The sequence below is a fragment of the Aquarana catesbeiana genome, linkage group LG10 (genome assembly GCF_042186555.1).
Source record: "Aquarana catesbeiana isolate 2022-GZ linkage group LG10, ASM4218655v1, whole genome shotgun sequence".
In the NCBI taxonomy this organism is placed as follows: domain Eukaryota; kingdom Metazoa; phylum Chordata; class Amphibia; order Anura; family Ranidae; genus Aquarana; species Aquarana catesbeiana.
The window spans coordinates 175328213-175341621 of record NC_133333.1 but is presented as its reverse complement, the minus strand read 5'-3'; the positions used below and the strand labels follow the sequence as shown (position 1 = coordinate 175341621).

General features: G+C 40.8%; 1 protein-coding gene across 2 annotated transcripts in view; it reads right to left on the bottom strand.

Moving 5' to 3' along the window:
* Nucleotides 1-13409, bottom strand: part of SKI (SKI proto-oncogene) — a 113012-nt gene that overhangs the window by 1363 nt on the left and 98240 nt on the right. The window contains exons 2-6 of one of the 2 annotated variants that reach the window (XM_073602991.1): nt 10594-10713; nt 6247-6362; nt 5887-6158; nt 3862-4163; nt 1845-2075 (exon numbers count right to left, since the gene is read on the bottom strand). In XM_073602991.1, the coding sequence (XP_073459092.1) occupies nt 1845-2075; nt 3862-4163; nt 5887-6158; nt 6247-6362; nt 10594-10713 (1041 nt within the window). The remainder of the gene's footprint in view (nt 1-1844; nt 2076-3861; nt 4164-5886; nt 6159-6246; nt 6363-10593; nt 10714-13409) is intronic. The other variant, XM_073602992.1, reaches the window with a different exon arrangement.

Genomic DNA, 13409 nt, shown 5'->3' with positions numbered 1-13409 from the left:
AAGCACTCCCCAGCTAAGCTCCAAGCACTGTGAAAAGGCTCTCTCACCTAGGTTTCCCTGTAGCCGTCTCCTAAACAGAAAATCGGGTCAACCGTTCTGAATTTGTGTGCCAGAAGGAAAGCAGCTTGCAGTTCTCACCGAACCCCCATAACCAATAGGGTTTTAGGCTTCAAACAGGTCTTAGACTCTGGTTGTTACAATAAACACTTTATACTTGTCTAGTTTCTGACAGCTTTATAAGAGTTTCCTGCACTGGAAATATACTTAGCAACAGATAACAGATAGTAAACTGAGTGCAGAGCGAGAGTTCCTCTTAGACAGTGTCACCAGGGAGACTGCAAAGGACTTTATTCCCCAATGTGACTGCGAGCTGGAAAAACACACTGACAAGCCATGTTTTCTATCTAAGCAGCACCCAGCTGCAACTTTGTGTTTAACTCTCAGTGGAAGAGAGCTGCAGGTAACACCCACTGCACAGTTTTCACTCTGGTAATGTTTAGTCTGGATGCATCTTATCAGCTTGACGCTTGGGAGGAAATCCACATCATTTCCTGGTTTGGCCTGTCTCACATCAGTATAATCAGTCTACTCCCATTCCCGCAATTGACAGAGTATTTAAGAAAAAAAAAAAAAAAAAAACACCCTGAAACTGCTTTCTTTGTTAGTCAATGTGCTGCACTCAGACCTATTTCCATTGCTAGAAAATTAGTTAGCAACATGCCATCGGTAGCAATAATTTCACAACAATTATGACAATCTGGTTTAAGGCTTAATGATCTGACTCTTGTTTTGATAAATTAGACTGGGACTGTCAACCTGGATTCCTCAAAAACCAAAGAGGCATGTAAAGTGCAGGGATCTTAGGGTGGCAGTTACAACTGTGCCTGGTTGACATCCTTGGTCCGGTTCATTTGTGTAGTCTGAGTGCATCAAACCATACCAGGAACAGTTTTAGTGTACTGTGTCTGGGTTCACTTGGAAGAGGTGGTTCCTAGTATGGTTTACTTGTGGTCTGGTAGGATTTGCTTCAGTGAGAGCGCAAACCACGCATGAGCACAGAGATAACCAAGCACAGAAGCAGGTATCCCTGTGGTCTGGTTGGAACCAGTGATGTTATAAGTGTGCCCAGGAACACTTATATCCATGCAAAAAAAGGGAGAAGGGCTGGTGCTAGGGAAGTCGGCTAAAACATAGTTTTATTTATTGCAGGTGAACAACAGTCAAAAAAGCCAAGTTTCCGCTAATCATGGCTCATGGTGGCCGAAACGCATTTGATTTTTTTTACTGTTGTTTACCTGCAATATTAAAACAATGTTTTAGCCGACTTCCATAGCACCAGCCTTTCTCCCCTTTTTTTGCATGAATTACACATGGAGGTTTGCAGAGACTTCCTAGGCTGAGTGTTGTGTTCGAGGCTCACTCGGCATTACACAGGAGGAAGTAGCTCAGACGCACCTGTTCCAACACTTGCTTATAGGTCATTGTGAGTGCAGACCAGTGGGGGGAGTGGGGACAATTCTAACTCTAGCATGGTTCATTCAGTTCAACCACACCCAGTGTGAGTGTACCCTTAAAACACACATTTAGACTCTGGTACTGATTTATCAAGATGCAATAGAATTTAAGGTGTGTTACTGAAGGCATGTTAATATATGTGGGAACAGTTAAAAGACCACTTTGGTACACTCCAAGTGCCATCTAGCAAACCTTGAGCTGTATTGCAACTTTATTAGTCATCACCAATATGCTTCACTGATCTGGCTTCACGTAAGAAACTTAGTTGCAAAGGTATTTGATACTTTTGCACACTTAGATTGCTTTAAAAAAAAGGTGTCCATAACTACCTGGGCAGAATATTTTACACGTATCCGACCAGCCTCGCAGCCCTTGTCGCATACTCTAATTTGTCTGGCTTGCTCCAACTCTCTCTTCAGACGTAACCGTGACTCATTTGCCTCTTTCATCTTCTTTTCGTTTTCCGCCCTGAGCCGTTCAATTTCTTTCCTCAGGTTGCGTTTCGCCTCTGTTGCTTCTCTCAACTTCTCTTTCTTGGCGACACGGAGGAACTCCAGCTCCTAAATGACAAGAGATGTCAAGGAAGAGGGTCAGTTCCTATTCTGGCACAAGAGCACCTTCTACAAGCAAACTGTTACCTACAGCGTTGTGTCAACAGTAAAAACAGGCAAGAATGCTGAGTAAAATGGTCAAAGAATTTTTTTTTTGACCAAAACCATTATAGCCAGTGTTATTTGGCCAACAAAGCCATGAGCTTCAGATTATGCTGGACTTGTAGTTCTTCAGAAGCTGGTGGTTGGGTCTGTCAAAGCATCCACTGGCCAATTATAAACTCTTGCTGCTTGTATCTCCTTAAGAAGCTACTAAGCCAGATCACATACTGGGACTTGCAGTTCCTCTACACAACATTCAAAATCATATGTATCCAAAACATAGCCTAATAGGCTAAAGGTAAGTAACATACAACCTTTGGCTCGATCCACAAAAGGTCAGTAATGTCTTGTATTGACTGTTAAGGCATGCTGGGTCTTGTCATTCTAGAAGAGGCCCATTGCCGTCTTAAAACTCAACTGCCACTTACACTCAAAAGGGGCAGTCATTGTGTACGTTGAATGAACTCATGACAAAACTGTGCATGCGGCAAAAGGCATTGTTTCGATTCCTGCATACCTATGCATGTGTGACACTTTAACCCTACATCTACTGAGCTGAACTGTCTAGGTAACCAGAGCAGCTGCTCTTGGTTGAGGTTTCCTGTACAGCTAGAAGAGGGCAGGTAAGTCACTAGACGTTTCCTGATAGATCATCAGACTGTGAAAGGATTCACAGGATAAAACAAGAAACAGAGGGGAAAAAAAAAAAAAAAGGACCAGAAGTGAGACTTCCTCTGGCTCTCCCGATAGCAGCATGCACAACAACATGTTTCTGTTAAGTAACACCCTGCAGCTAGGTCATGGGAAATCCTTTTCCCTTTACAATAATGTGACATCCCAGCCAAGCCATTGTTATCAGTGAACTTCTGACTTTCTCTCCACCAGAAATAGGAACTTGGAAAAGAGGAAGCTACTGCGATTCACCTTGGAGACAAGCAATGACTTGAGCTGGTCTCAAAAATTATCTCACAGGTAGACAATGAAAGGGCAAAAAAAAAAAAAAGAAAATCTGGAAATACATAAAGCCACTGATTTAAATTTGGTACAACTTTTATTTCTGCAGACTGTCTTAATCACCGGCCCTGGCCTGACAACTGTCTCTATGATGCTTTCCTTTTTTAATACACTAAAACTGGCTGTCCTTAGAGAGCTCTGCTGACAACACCACCATGGAAATCGTCACCAGGGATGGTAGAGCAGGTAATCAACACAGGATAAACCAATTAAAAGGTGGACCAAATATTTCTAATTTTTTTTAAGTTCTCTTGAAATGTTAAGTCACTTTTATCGGGACCCCACCTGAAAAGACTAGAGTTCAGAATTATGATCTTGGACTTAATAAAAAGGCATTTGGTCAAACTGTTATCAACATATGGAACTAAATTCAAGGATGAAACTGTAAGCAGGTATCAGAAAACACCCATTGGCCTGTGTTTAAATCCAGTCTTATCTCTGGCCCCTGGCGACTCAGTGGGACCCATGTATCCTAAACCCACACCTCACTACTGCAGATTCCAAAACCAGAAACGCAAAAGCCCAATTTGTATTGCAAATTATAATCCCCATGGACTGAGCATGCTTATTTAGAGTTACTCATTCTCCCTTTAGCTTCAGCTCAAATTTGACCACATTGGTGTCCAACTCTAATACAGCATTGAAACACTGATCATAGATCTCAATGAAGCTACTCTACCTGCTGAAGGCTCCGTTTGGCCTGTAATGCAGCGTTCAGCTTCTCTTCTTGTTTTACTCTCATCTTAACTACTTCATGAAGGAATTTCTCTTTGGCTTCCTTGGAGTCCAGACCACTGTCCAGGGCTTGCCGAAGGTGCTCCAGCTCTGCCTCTAGTCCACTGCTAAGCGAGTCTCCGTGAGGCGCCGCTTCAAAGGAATGGTTAACCGCAGCTGGGGCTAGCATGCCTGGGGAACTCAACTCCTTGGCGGAGCTGGAGGACGTGAAGGAAGGAGATGAGAGCGAAGAAAGCGAGGAAGTGACTGCAAGACAGGAGAAAAAAAAAAAAAAAAGCAGAACTGTGAGATGATCTGGTCATGTTCTGATCAGGTAGTAACATGTTAGGTAAAACTGCTGAACTAAGAAAACTCGATTATACATAGCTTGGACAGTATGATTCCCAAACAAAAACAATCAATGGAAAAAAAAATAAAAATAAATTAAAAAAGCCACTTTTCAGCAGTCCTTAACCAGTTCACGACCACCCCATAGCAGATTTATTGCTATACAGGGTGTTTCTGCACATCTGGGTTTTGGACGTGAGTGCGTGCTGCCGGCGGCTCACTCCCACTGTTATTTTACACAGAGGGACCCGCAGACCAGACGTCCGCCAGACGTTCGTTACTCCGACAGAATGACAGTTTGCCTATGTAAACAAGGCAGACTGTCATTCTGCGAGTACGATCCTATGTTTCTGTGAAGCACAAAAACCGATCTATGTCTTCCAGTAGTAAAAGCACTCCCTAGGCACACATTTAACCCTTTGATCACCCCTGATAACCTGGGAAGGGTTAATAGTACAGTGACAGTGCATTTTATTTTTAGCACCGATTACTGTATTAGCGTCACTGGTTCTTATAAGTGTCAGTTAGGTGTCCTATTTGTCTGCCACAATATCGCAGTCCTGCTATAAGTCGCTAATATTACAAAAGAAAACATTTTTTACCAAATATATTTAGCAGAATACATATTGGCCTAAATTGATGAAGAAATTAGATTTTTTACATTTTGTTTTACAGCAGAAATGTAAAAATATATATTTTCCATTTGTGGGAAAAAAAGGACATAACCTTTATTTGGGTACAGTGTTGCACGACCGCACAATTGTCAGTTAAAGCAACGCAATGCCGTATCGCAAAAAATGGCCTGGTCAGGAAGGGGGTAAACCTTTCAGAGGTCAAGTCGTTAAAAAAATTGCAATGGCCTCATAACAGATGTATGGAGACACCATAATGTATACCATCAGTATACCATCAGTATGGTGCATCTTAACATTCCACAGCTCCTCTCTCAAGATCACTTAACATCCAAGTTTATTTTGAGGTGTGTGAAAATGTGTAACATGAAATCCTATATAATGTATGAAACAGCTCTTTAAAGTATGGGCAATAAAAATGCCTAGGCACTTTTTCCTGTATAATACAGCCACGTATCATAGGACACTCAAGACACAAACAAGAGTGTGATGACCTGTGCGTGACCCTTATGATTCATCCACCAGTCAAATGATACCCAGCTTTAGAAGAACAGTGCAGATTAAGTACTGGAACTTGACTCGTAAATATAATCCGTTCAATCTTTGATCTATAATTTCTGTTTCAACACCCACCTTCTGAGTTGTGTAAATATTAATCTACAAGCTATGTTATTTTTATGATGGTCCCCTAAGAAAATACCAGCACAGCAAGGACCCAAGTGTCATTTCAGGTAAATGAGCAACCGGAGCCACCCAAGTAGTAGTAGCACTGAGTGCTATGGCTATCAGGACACTTACTGTTTGGGGTGTTCTCTTCTCTCCACTGAAATCCCAAGCGATGTCAGTTGCCGTCTGAATTAATCTCTGCTTGACTACAGAACTCTGTCTACTCCCCATATGATGAATAATATGGGGTACATTTGGGCCTGGCTATACAAATGCTATAAAATCATACAACTTGTTATTGGACATACAGTACAATAGAAAAAGTAATGTAAAATACAACTCACACTTACATTCTTCTCTACTTTCCACCTCAATCTCAGTTTCAGACTCCTTTTCCTCTTCCCGAGTTGTGACTGAAGGAGTGGGGGCTTCAGGTGCTGGGGGCAGCTCCGCTGTGGGCCTTCGCTTTCGAGAATGGGCAGGGCTACCCGATGTTTGATTACTTCTTGGTACAGCAGGTGCACAAAGAGGGCTTGTGATGACTTTCTGTTGGGTTGGAGGTGCCAGGGCAACATTGGGGGCAACAAGGTTCTCAAAACTTTTGTAATTATAAAAACTAAAGAAAAAAAAAAGGAAAAAATAAAATTAAACCACAACAATGAAAATCCTAAAATGTGATTTGCATCATTAGAATTTTTTTTTACCTATCTCGGATCAGGGTGGGTAGATGAGTTGGAATCTCCTTTTCATTTGCCGAAATGGCAGGGGACCAGGGCCGGAAAGCAGATAAGCGCTGCCGAGGGTGGACGTATCCTGTGTTCTGTAAAAATTAAGAAAATATTTGAATAAAAATACAACGCCGCACAAGTATGTATATGGTCATTAAACATACAGTCATATAAATTTAGATCTAACAAAGTGGTAAAGACCGACGGGAGGATCCACAGCATCGGAACACCAGTGAGTCTTTTAAGGGTAATGGTAGAACTCACTTTTAAACACAACTAGCAAAACATCCCCGTCAAGCAACTAATGCGCTGCAAAAATGCAATTACCTATTGCACTTCTGTCCTTACCAGCTCTTTAAGGCCTCTTGTACATGGGAGTAAAAAAAAAAAAAAAAAAAAAAAAAAAAAAGCCACGTTTTTACTGATATCATTATAGATGCATTGTTGTCTATGGAATAATGCACGCAGATGCGTAAAGATCAGTAATACAGCAACGAACACAGAGCCTTTATACGAAAATTTAAAATGTAACATTTGAGCGTAGTCATTTTACGCACATAAGCCTGTCTATACGCAGGTTTACATGCGTATATTGCAACACTGTCAATTAAGGGTTTATGTGTATACACGCCTAAAATTCTTACACACCTTTATGCAAGGTCTTTACAGGACATTTTATTTAGGGTCTGTCTGTCAAGATACTGAGCTTAAACATCAGTAAATTATTACGTCCATGTGCCAATGACCTTCGCTATACACCTGTACGGTTATGTGTCCTTTCCCTTAATATAAAATCACCACGGATTCTGCTTTACCTTTAAGCTTTTAAGAAACCCAATAATTCCGTGATACAGGAATTCAAAGTGGTCCAATTCTGAACATGAAAAATAAACTACAAAAATACATTTTAAAAGTGGACAGGAAAGTAACTGTAACTGTACAGCAAAGTTACAAAGCAACCTTCGAACATGACCCTGTTCTGTGTAAATGAGAACGCCTCTTATGATCCTGTTCTATTCATAAGCTTAGCAGCTTCAGTTTACAAACAGAATGCAGAGGCGATACTCTTGCAAGCTGTATGATTTGTGTCACAGGCGGCTGGGACACTTGGCTGTGCCATGGCTGCAATTTGGCCGTCTGGCTCTTTCACCTGTGCTGCACACCTGGTCGGATATATTTAAACACAACCTGTGGTTTTTGGCTAGGGCCTGCGCTCTTTTCATAAGCAGCCACTGCTGTACATTTCTTGCTCCCTCCTTAGGTTGCCATGTTGGCCCTAATAGCTTAGCAACTTTCACTGGAAAGGATGAGCCAGATTACATTTAAGACCCTGAGCAGTTGTTGCCTGCCAATAAATTTGAAGCTTGAATAAGATCCTGCTGGGGTTTTGGGGCGAGGAAGGACTGTGGAAGTTCTTGAGTCTGAGGCATCGGAAAGCCACTTACCTCATCTTCCAACATGTGCCATAAACCTATTTTTTTTTTTTTTCCTAAAACGTAGGCCCAAGTCTACTTTCTCACATTAAGGCTGCATTCATACTACAAGTGTGAATGCCCAAGTGTGACTGACAAAACGCAGAACGATGCCATTCATTTGAATTACACCTTAAATCGTGGTGTGGGTCTGCCGCAATTGTCGCGCTATAAATCGTGCTGCAATTGCAGGGCACATGTCGCCCAAAATTAGCTCCTAAACTTATTTTTGCCCAACATACATCCTGCGATGCGGGTTGCTGCGATTGCAGCACGATTTATCGCACAGCAGACCCACATCACGATTTGAGGTGTCATTCAAATGAATGGCATCTCGAATGTGAGTCCAGAGTTTTGTCATTCACACCTTGGCACTGTCAAAACGTGGGCAGATCCGCAGCAAACCTGCCCGCGATTCAAAACACTGTAGTGTGAATGCAGCCTAAGGATTAAAATTTATTTTTTTTCACACAATGACTTTATCCAAAAACACATCTTGCATACCAAAAACCTGCATGATGAGGATTTTTTTTCTTTTCTCTTTAACCACTTAAAGTGGATGTAAACCCGAAATTTTTTTTTTTTATATATCATACTGTAGAGTATAAGATTTCCTATCATTTGAGCCCAGTCTTGCCACACAGAGTTAATCCATCTCTGAGCAATCCCCTTTTATTGTTCAGTGAGAAAAATCTTGACAAAGTGAGAAAAACTTTGTCAAATACTCCCCCTTGCTGTGAGTGACAGCCTAAGACACATTTTTTAATTCCCTCCCCCACTCCTTTCTTCAGCAGCTCTGCAAGGATTGGCTGTTCCACACCTCAGCATGATTTGGCATGCTGAAGTCATGTGGTTACTTTCCTGTCTTTTCACTGGATGTTAGAGATCATAGCAGAAGTTCAGTGTTAGAAATACACAGGGGAGTGTAGAGGTGGGCGGGGAGTTTGACATCACAACTCCACCCACCGAGCTCCAGACAACAGACCCACCCACAGAATCTGCAGTTTTTCGGCTCTCATAACAGACAGAGGGGAGACATTTGACAGGTAAGGATACATGCAGGAGGCATGTATATCCTTATAGATAACCCCTATGGCAATAGTTTAGAAAGGATGACATTGGGTTTACATCCACTTTAAGGACTAGCCTCGTTTTGAAATTTTAGTGTTTACAAGTTTAAAACAGATTTTTTGCTAACTTAACTTAGAACCCCCAAACATTATATACTGTTTTTTTTCTAACACCCTAGAGAATAAAATGGTGGCCATTGCAATATTTTTTTCACACCGTATTTGCGCAGCGGTCTTACAAGCACACTTTTTCTTGGAAAAAAATCACTTTTTTGAATAAAAAAATAAAAAAAACTGTAAAGTTAGCACATTTTTTTTTAATATTGTGAAAGATAATGTTACGCTGAGTAAATTGATACCAAACATGTCACTCTTCAAAATTGCACCCGCTCGTGGAATGGCGTCAAACTTTTACCCTTAAAAATCTCCATAGGCGACGTTTAAAAAAAATTGTACAGGTTGCATGTTTTGAGTTACAGAGGAGGTCTAGGGCTAGAATTATTGCTCCCGCTCTAACGATCGCGGCGATACCTCACATGTGTGGTTTGACCACCGTTTTCATATGCGGGCGCTACTCACGTTCACTTCTGCGCACAAGCTCGACAGGGCGTTTTAATTTTAAAAAAAATTGATTTTTCTTATTTATTTTACTTGATTTATTTTTTCACTGTTAAAAAAAAATTGTGTCACTTTTATTCCTATTACAAGGAATGTAAACATCCCTTGTAATAGAAAAAAGCATGACAGGTCCTCTTAAATATGAGATCTGGGGTCAAAAAAACCTCAGATCTCATATTTGGACTTAAATGCAATAAAAATAAAAAAAAATATTTGAAAAAATGACAACAGAAAAATGTGCCTTTAAGATGTATGGCCGGAAGTGACCTAATCACACATAGGTTGGACTTGCCTACTATGTAACTATGCTTCCGCCCCGCTATAGTATGGAGACGAGTGGAGGCCATCTTCCCCTCGTCTCCATACACAGATACTGACAGGTCCCGATCGCCTCCGCCGACAATTCTGGTAAGCGGCGGAGGGTGCGGGAGAGGGTGTAGCACCACCCCCGCCGCCGATAACTGTGATCTTGCGGCGAATCTGCCGCAGAGACCACCATTATCGTAAACAGAACAGCCGGCTCTAAAGATGGATACCTCGGTTGTGGCAGCAGCTGCTGCTGTTACTGAGCTATCCATCTTCAAACTGCCGATGTATATGTACATGAGCTGGTCGGTAAGTGGTTAATCATTAAAAGCCCTCTTCTCAAATGTTATCTAAACCCATTTCTTAAGCAATTTTGTTGCAAAGTTTTTTAGGTTGAAATGAAAGACTGATGTCCAAGTTCAGCTTCTCACAAAATTCATCAGTTTTGGCAAAACATTACGGCAAAACCCTTCAAAACAGTCAAATCATTAGGCATAATGGATGCAGCATTTTCACTGCCTATTTGGTAATTTCCCGTCCTTTCCTTACAATCACAGGCTGCGTTTTACATCCACTTAAAGAGTTCATTGCAGAGATAAGCTGAACTTGTCACACAGGTGTTGAAATTATCAATATGATAGATTTTGAATTTAAAAACTCCTTTTAATCAAACATTAAAACCTCAATCCAAAAACGTCAGTCTGGTTTTTATTGCCGTTACCCTCACTTTTCCTATGACTTTCTTTGGACTAGTGCGTCCACACAAATTATGCAACCTACCACTGTGGGTGAGTGATCGGTACTTTTAATACAAGTATGAAGTATACAGATAAACATATGTAGAAATGTAAACCTACTTTGCTAGAGTTTGATAAATTCCGTAACCAACTTGAGGACTTGTCCTTCTCAGTCGAGCTAGGGGAGTGGATGATGGCATCGTCTAATTTTGACTTTTTACTTGGGGGTTCTGAAGAAATCTGTAGGACAGAGAAGACAGACATTTGAGATTACAGAAAGTCACTTAACACATCTTTGCATTCATTTTCCACAATAGAAAGAGTTAGAGTTCAGCTGTTAATGATTCTTAGAGAAGGAATTTACATACCGCTTTCATTGCATACTAATATCATGGCGGTAACGAAATATGTACATTTGGCTTTAAAGTGATAGTCATTGGTCTACTAAACTGTATGATTGATTAGCAGATTGAGTAGTAATTTGTGGATGACATTTATTCTGTATGTTTTCAGATAAACACATGCACTAATGCAGTAGGAGGGCTTGCTGGCAAACATTCAAAATTATTTTTCGGTTTAAAATAGAGCTGTTGAAGGTGTGTTAGAGACCCCTTTCATGGTATCAAACTTGATGGTGCCCTCTAGTGGCAAGCTTGAATAAAAGAAAAAAAAAAAAACACAACAAAAAAATATGCTGGGGATTGTCAATACTATGAGTTGCCATAAAATACTCCCAACACCCCACAACAAAAAAAAAAAAAATATTCCTTTTAAAAGTGTGAACAGTTGTAGCCCCAATAACACTCTGAAAAGAAATCCTCTTCGCAGTTCCTAACTTGATGGGACAGGCCAAATGTGACTTCAGTGTGCTACTGGTTTTAGCAACGACTGAAATGGAACTGGTCCCTTCGAGTACCCTCTCAGAACCCTCCCTAAATGACAAACGTCTGCCTCTGCCTGCACATAGAAGGAATATTTTACGTATCGTGCATCAGAACAGCGCAGTCTATGTTTGTTTGTGGTGGTTGTTAAGCGGATGACTTCACTCTGCCACAGCTGCACTGGATTCTGGGTAAAATGCCAACTCCTGCTTTAACTTTTCCACAAGTGGTTTGAAACTTGGACTGTAAATCACCCTAAAGCATAGAAAAGACCTCTTGGCAGGAACATCATTCCCTTCAACACACACACACACGTAAAAGAACAGGGCGTCTCATGAGCAGGTGCGGCAAATTCTACTTTACTAAGACTTATGCTGCTAAGGCCCTACAAGAATTCCAAATCGAATGTATCACACTTTTTGAAAAAGAATGAAATGATCATCTACATAAAGCAAGAAATGTAGTTTGTAAAAAATATGAACATCTTCAGGCAGGCACAGTCACAAAATAGTAGCTTTTTTTTCCCTTTTACAATGGAGGTGTTGCTGCAATAGAATAACCAATACTAGGCTAGAATTTACAACTGTAGTGTTGTCTGAAGAGTCCTATCAAAGAAGTAAAAAAAAAAAAATAAAAAAAAAGAATGAAACCTTTGAACAGTGTTACTAATTGCTTATATACAGTGATCATCACTGTAATACGCAGACTGTAAAAAAAAAAAAATAATGAAGTGCAGTTTCACTATGGGGACATTGTACCGCTGTGGCAGTGATCATGTACAATGGCTGGCTACTCCGATATAACGGCATGTCAGAGCCGCCAGCCATCATCTCTCATCACCTCCACAGCAATACAGACCAGCCAGTATCCCTAATCACCACTGCACCAGATTGTCCCTGATCCTCATCACACATACGGTACTTCCCTGATCACCGCCACACCTGGCCAGTTTATTTCCCATAATACTTCCTGCGGCCCAGACCAATCATTTGCCTGTTTGCTGACCATGTCTCTGCCTGCGGCCTCAACCAACCCCTTCTGCACATCCTGCTGACTACGTTCCTGCGAAACACCAGGCCAGTGAACATGGAATTCATGGGGGCAGTCATGTACCAGTAGGCTAGGCTTGCTTGACTGAAAGGAACTGGGACTGCTATAGGTGACACTACACACTATTCCCTGACCACTCGAATAGAGGTGATCATTACAGTAAATTGGTTTTGACATAATTGGTCGATTCATGTTATACACAAGATACAATGTCCGGTACATTAGTCCAGACAGTGAAAAAAATGTTATACTCGGGAGGAGCAGCAGAAGGTTTTTTGGGGTGTAATTCTAGTTATGCCCATGATGCGTGTGAGAAGTATCTTATTAAATTGCTAACTTTGTATAGAAAAAAAAAATTTAAATTTTCATTTCGCATTTTCCAAAAACTTGTGTCAATAAAATGAAGTTTTCAAAAGACTCACCATGCCTCTTAAAAAAAAAAAATACTTTGGTGTGTTTACTCTCCAAAATGTAGTCATTTGTGGGCATTTCTACTGTCCTGCTGCTCCGGGGCCTCAAAAATTGTGATGGGCAGTCAGGAAATTAGATCCGTAATTTTTGTCCTTTGAGTGCCTTCCTTGGATTTTATGCGTCTCTATTTGGCTAGCTGTGAAAAAGTCTCACAGGTGGTATCGCCATATTCTGGAGTCATAAACTTATGTGTTTTGAGGTGTAATTCTAAATATGCAATTGAAGTGTGTTAGAACTTATTAACTTCTTGTGTGTTATGAAACTAAATGCGCAATTTATGCTCCTTGAAAGTCCAAAAGGTGCTCCTTGGATTTTGGGCCCTTCTATGCTTTTTTTTTTTTTTGCTTTAAAGAGGAAGCATAACGTGGTGCAAAGACCAAGCAGAGACTGCTTTCTGGAAAAACTGTACCATGGAAATAATCGTGAAGAAGCAAAGGCAAACAAATTTTAGGAAACAAGTTGAAACAAGCATTTTCCCCTCTAACAAAAAAGAAAACAGACAGGGAATGGTTTGGTTCAAATAAGTTTACATGC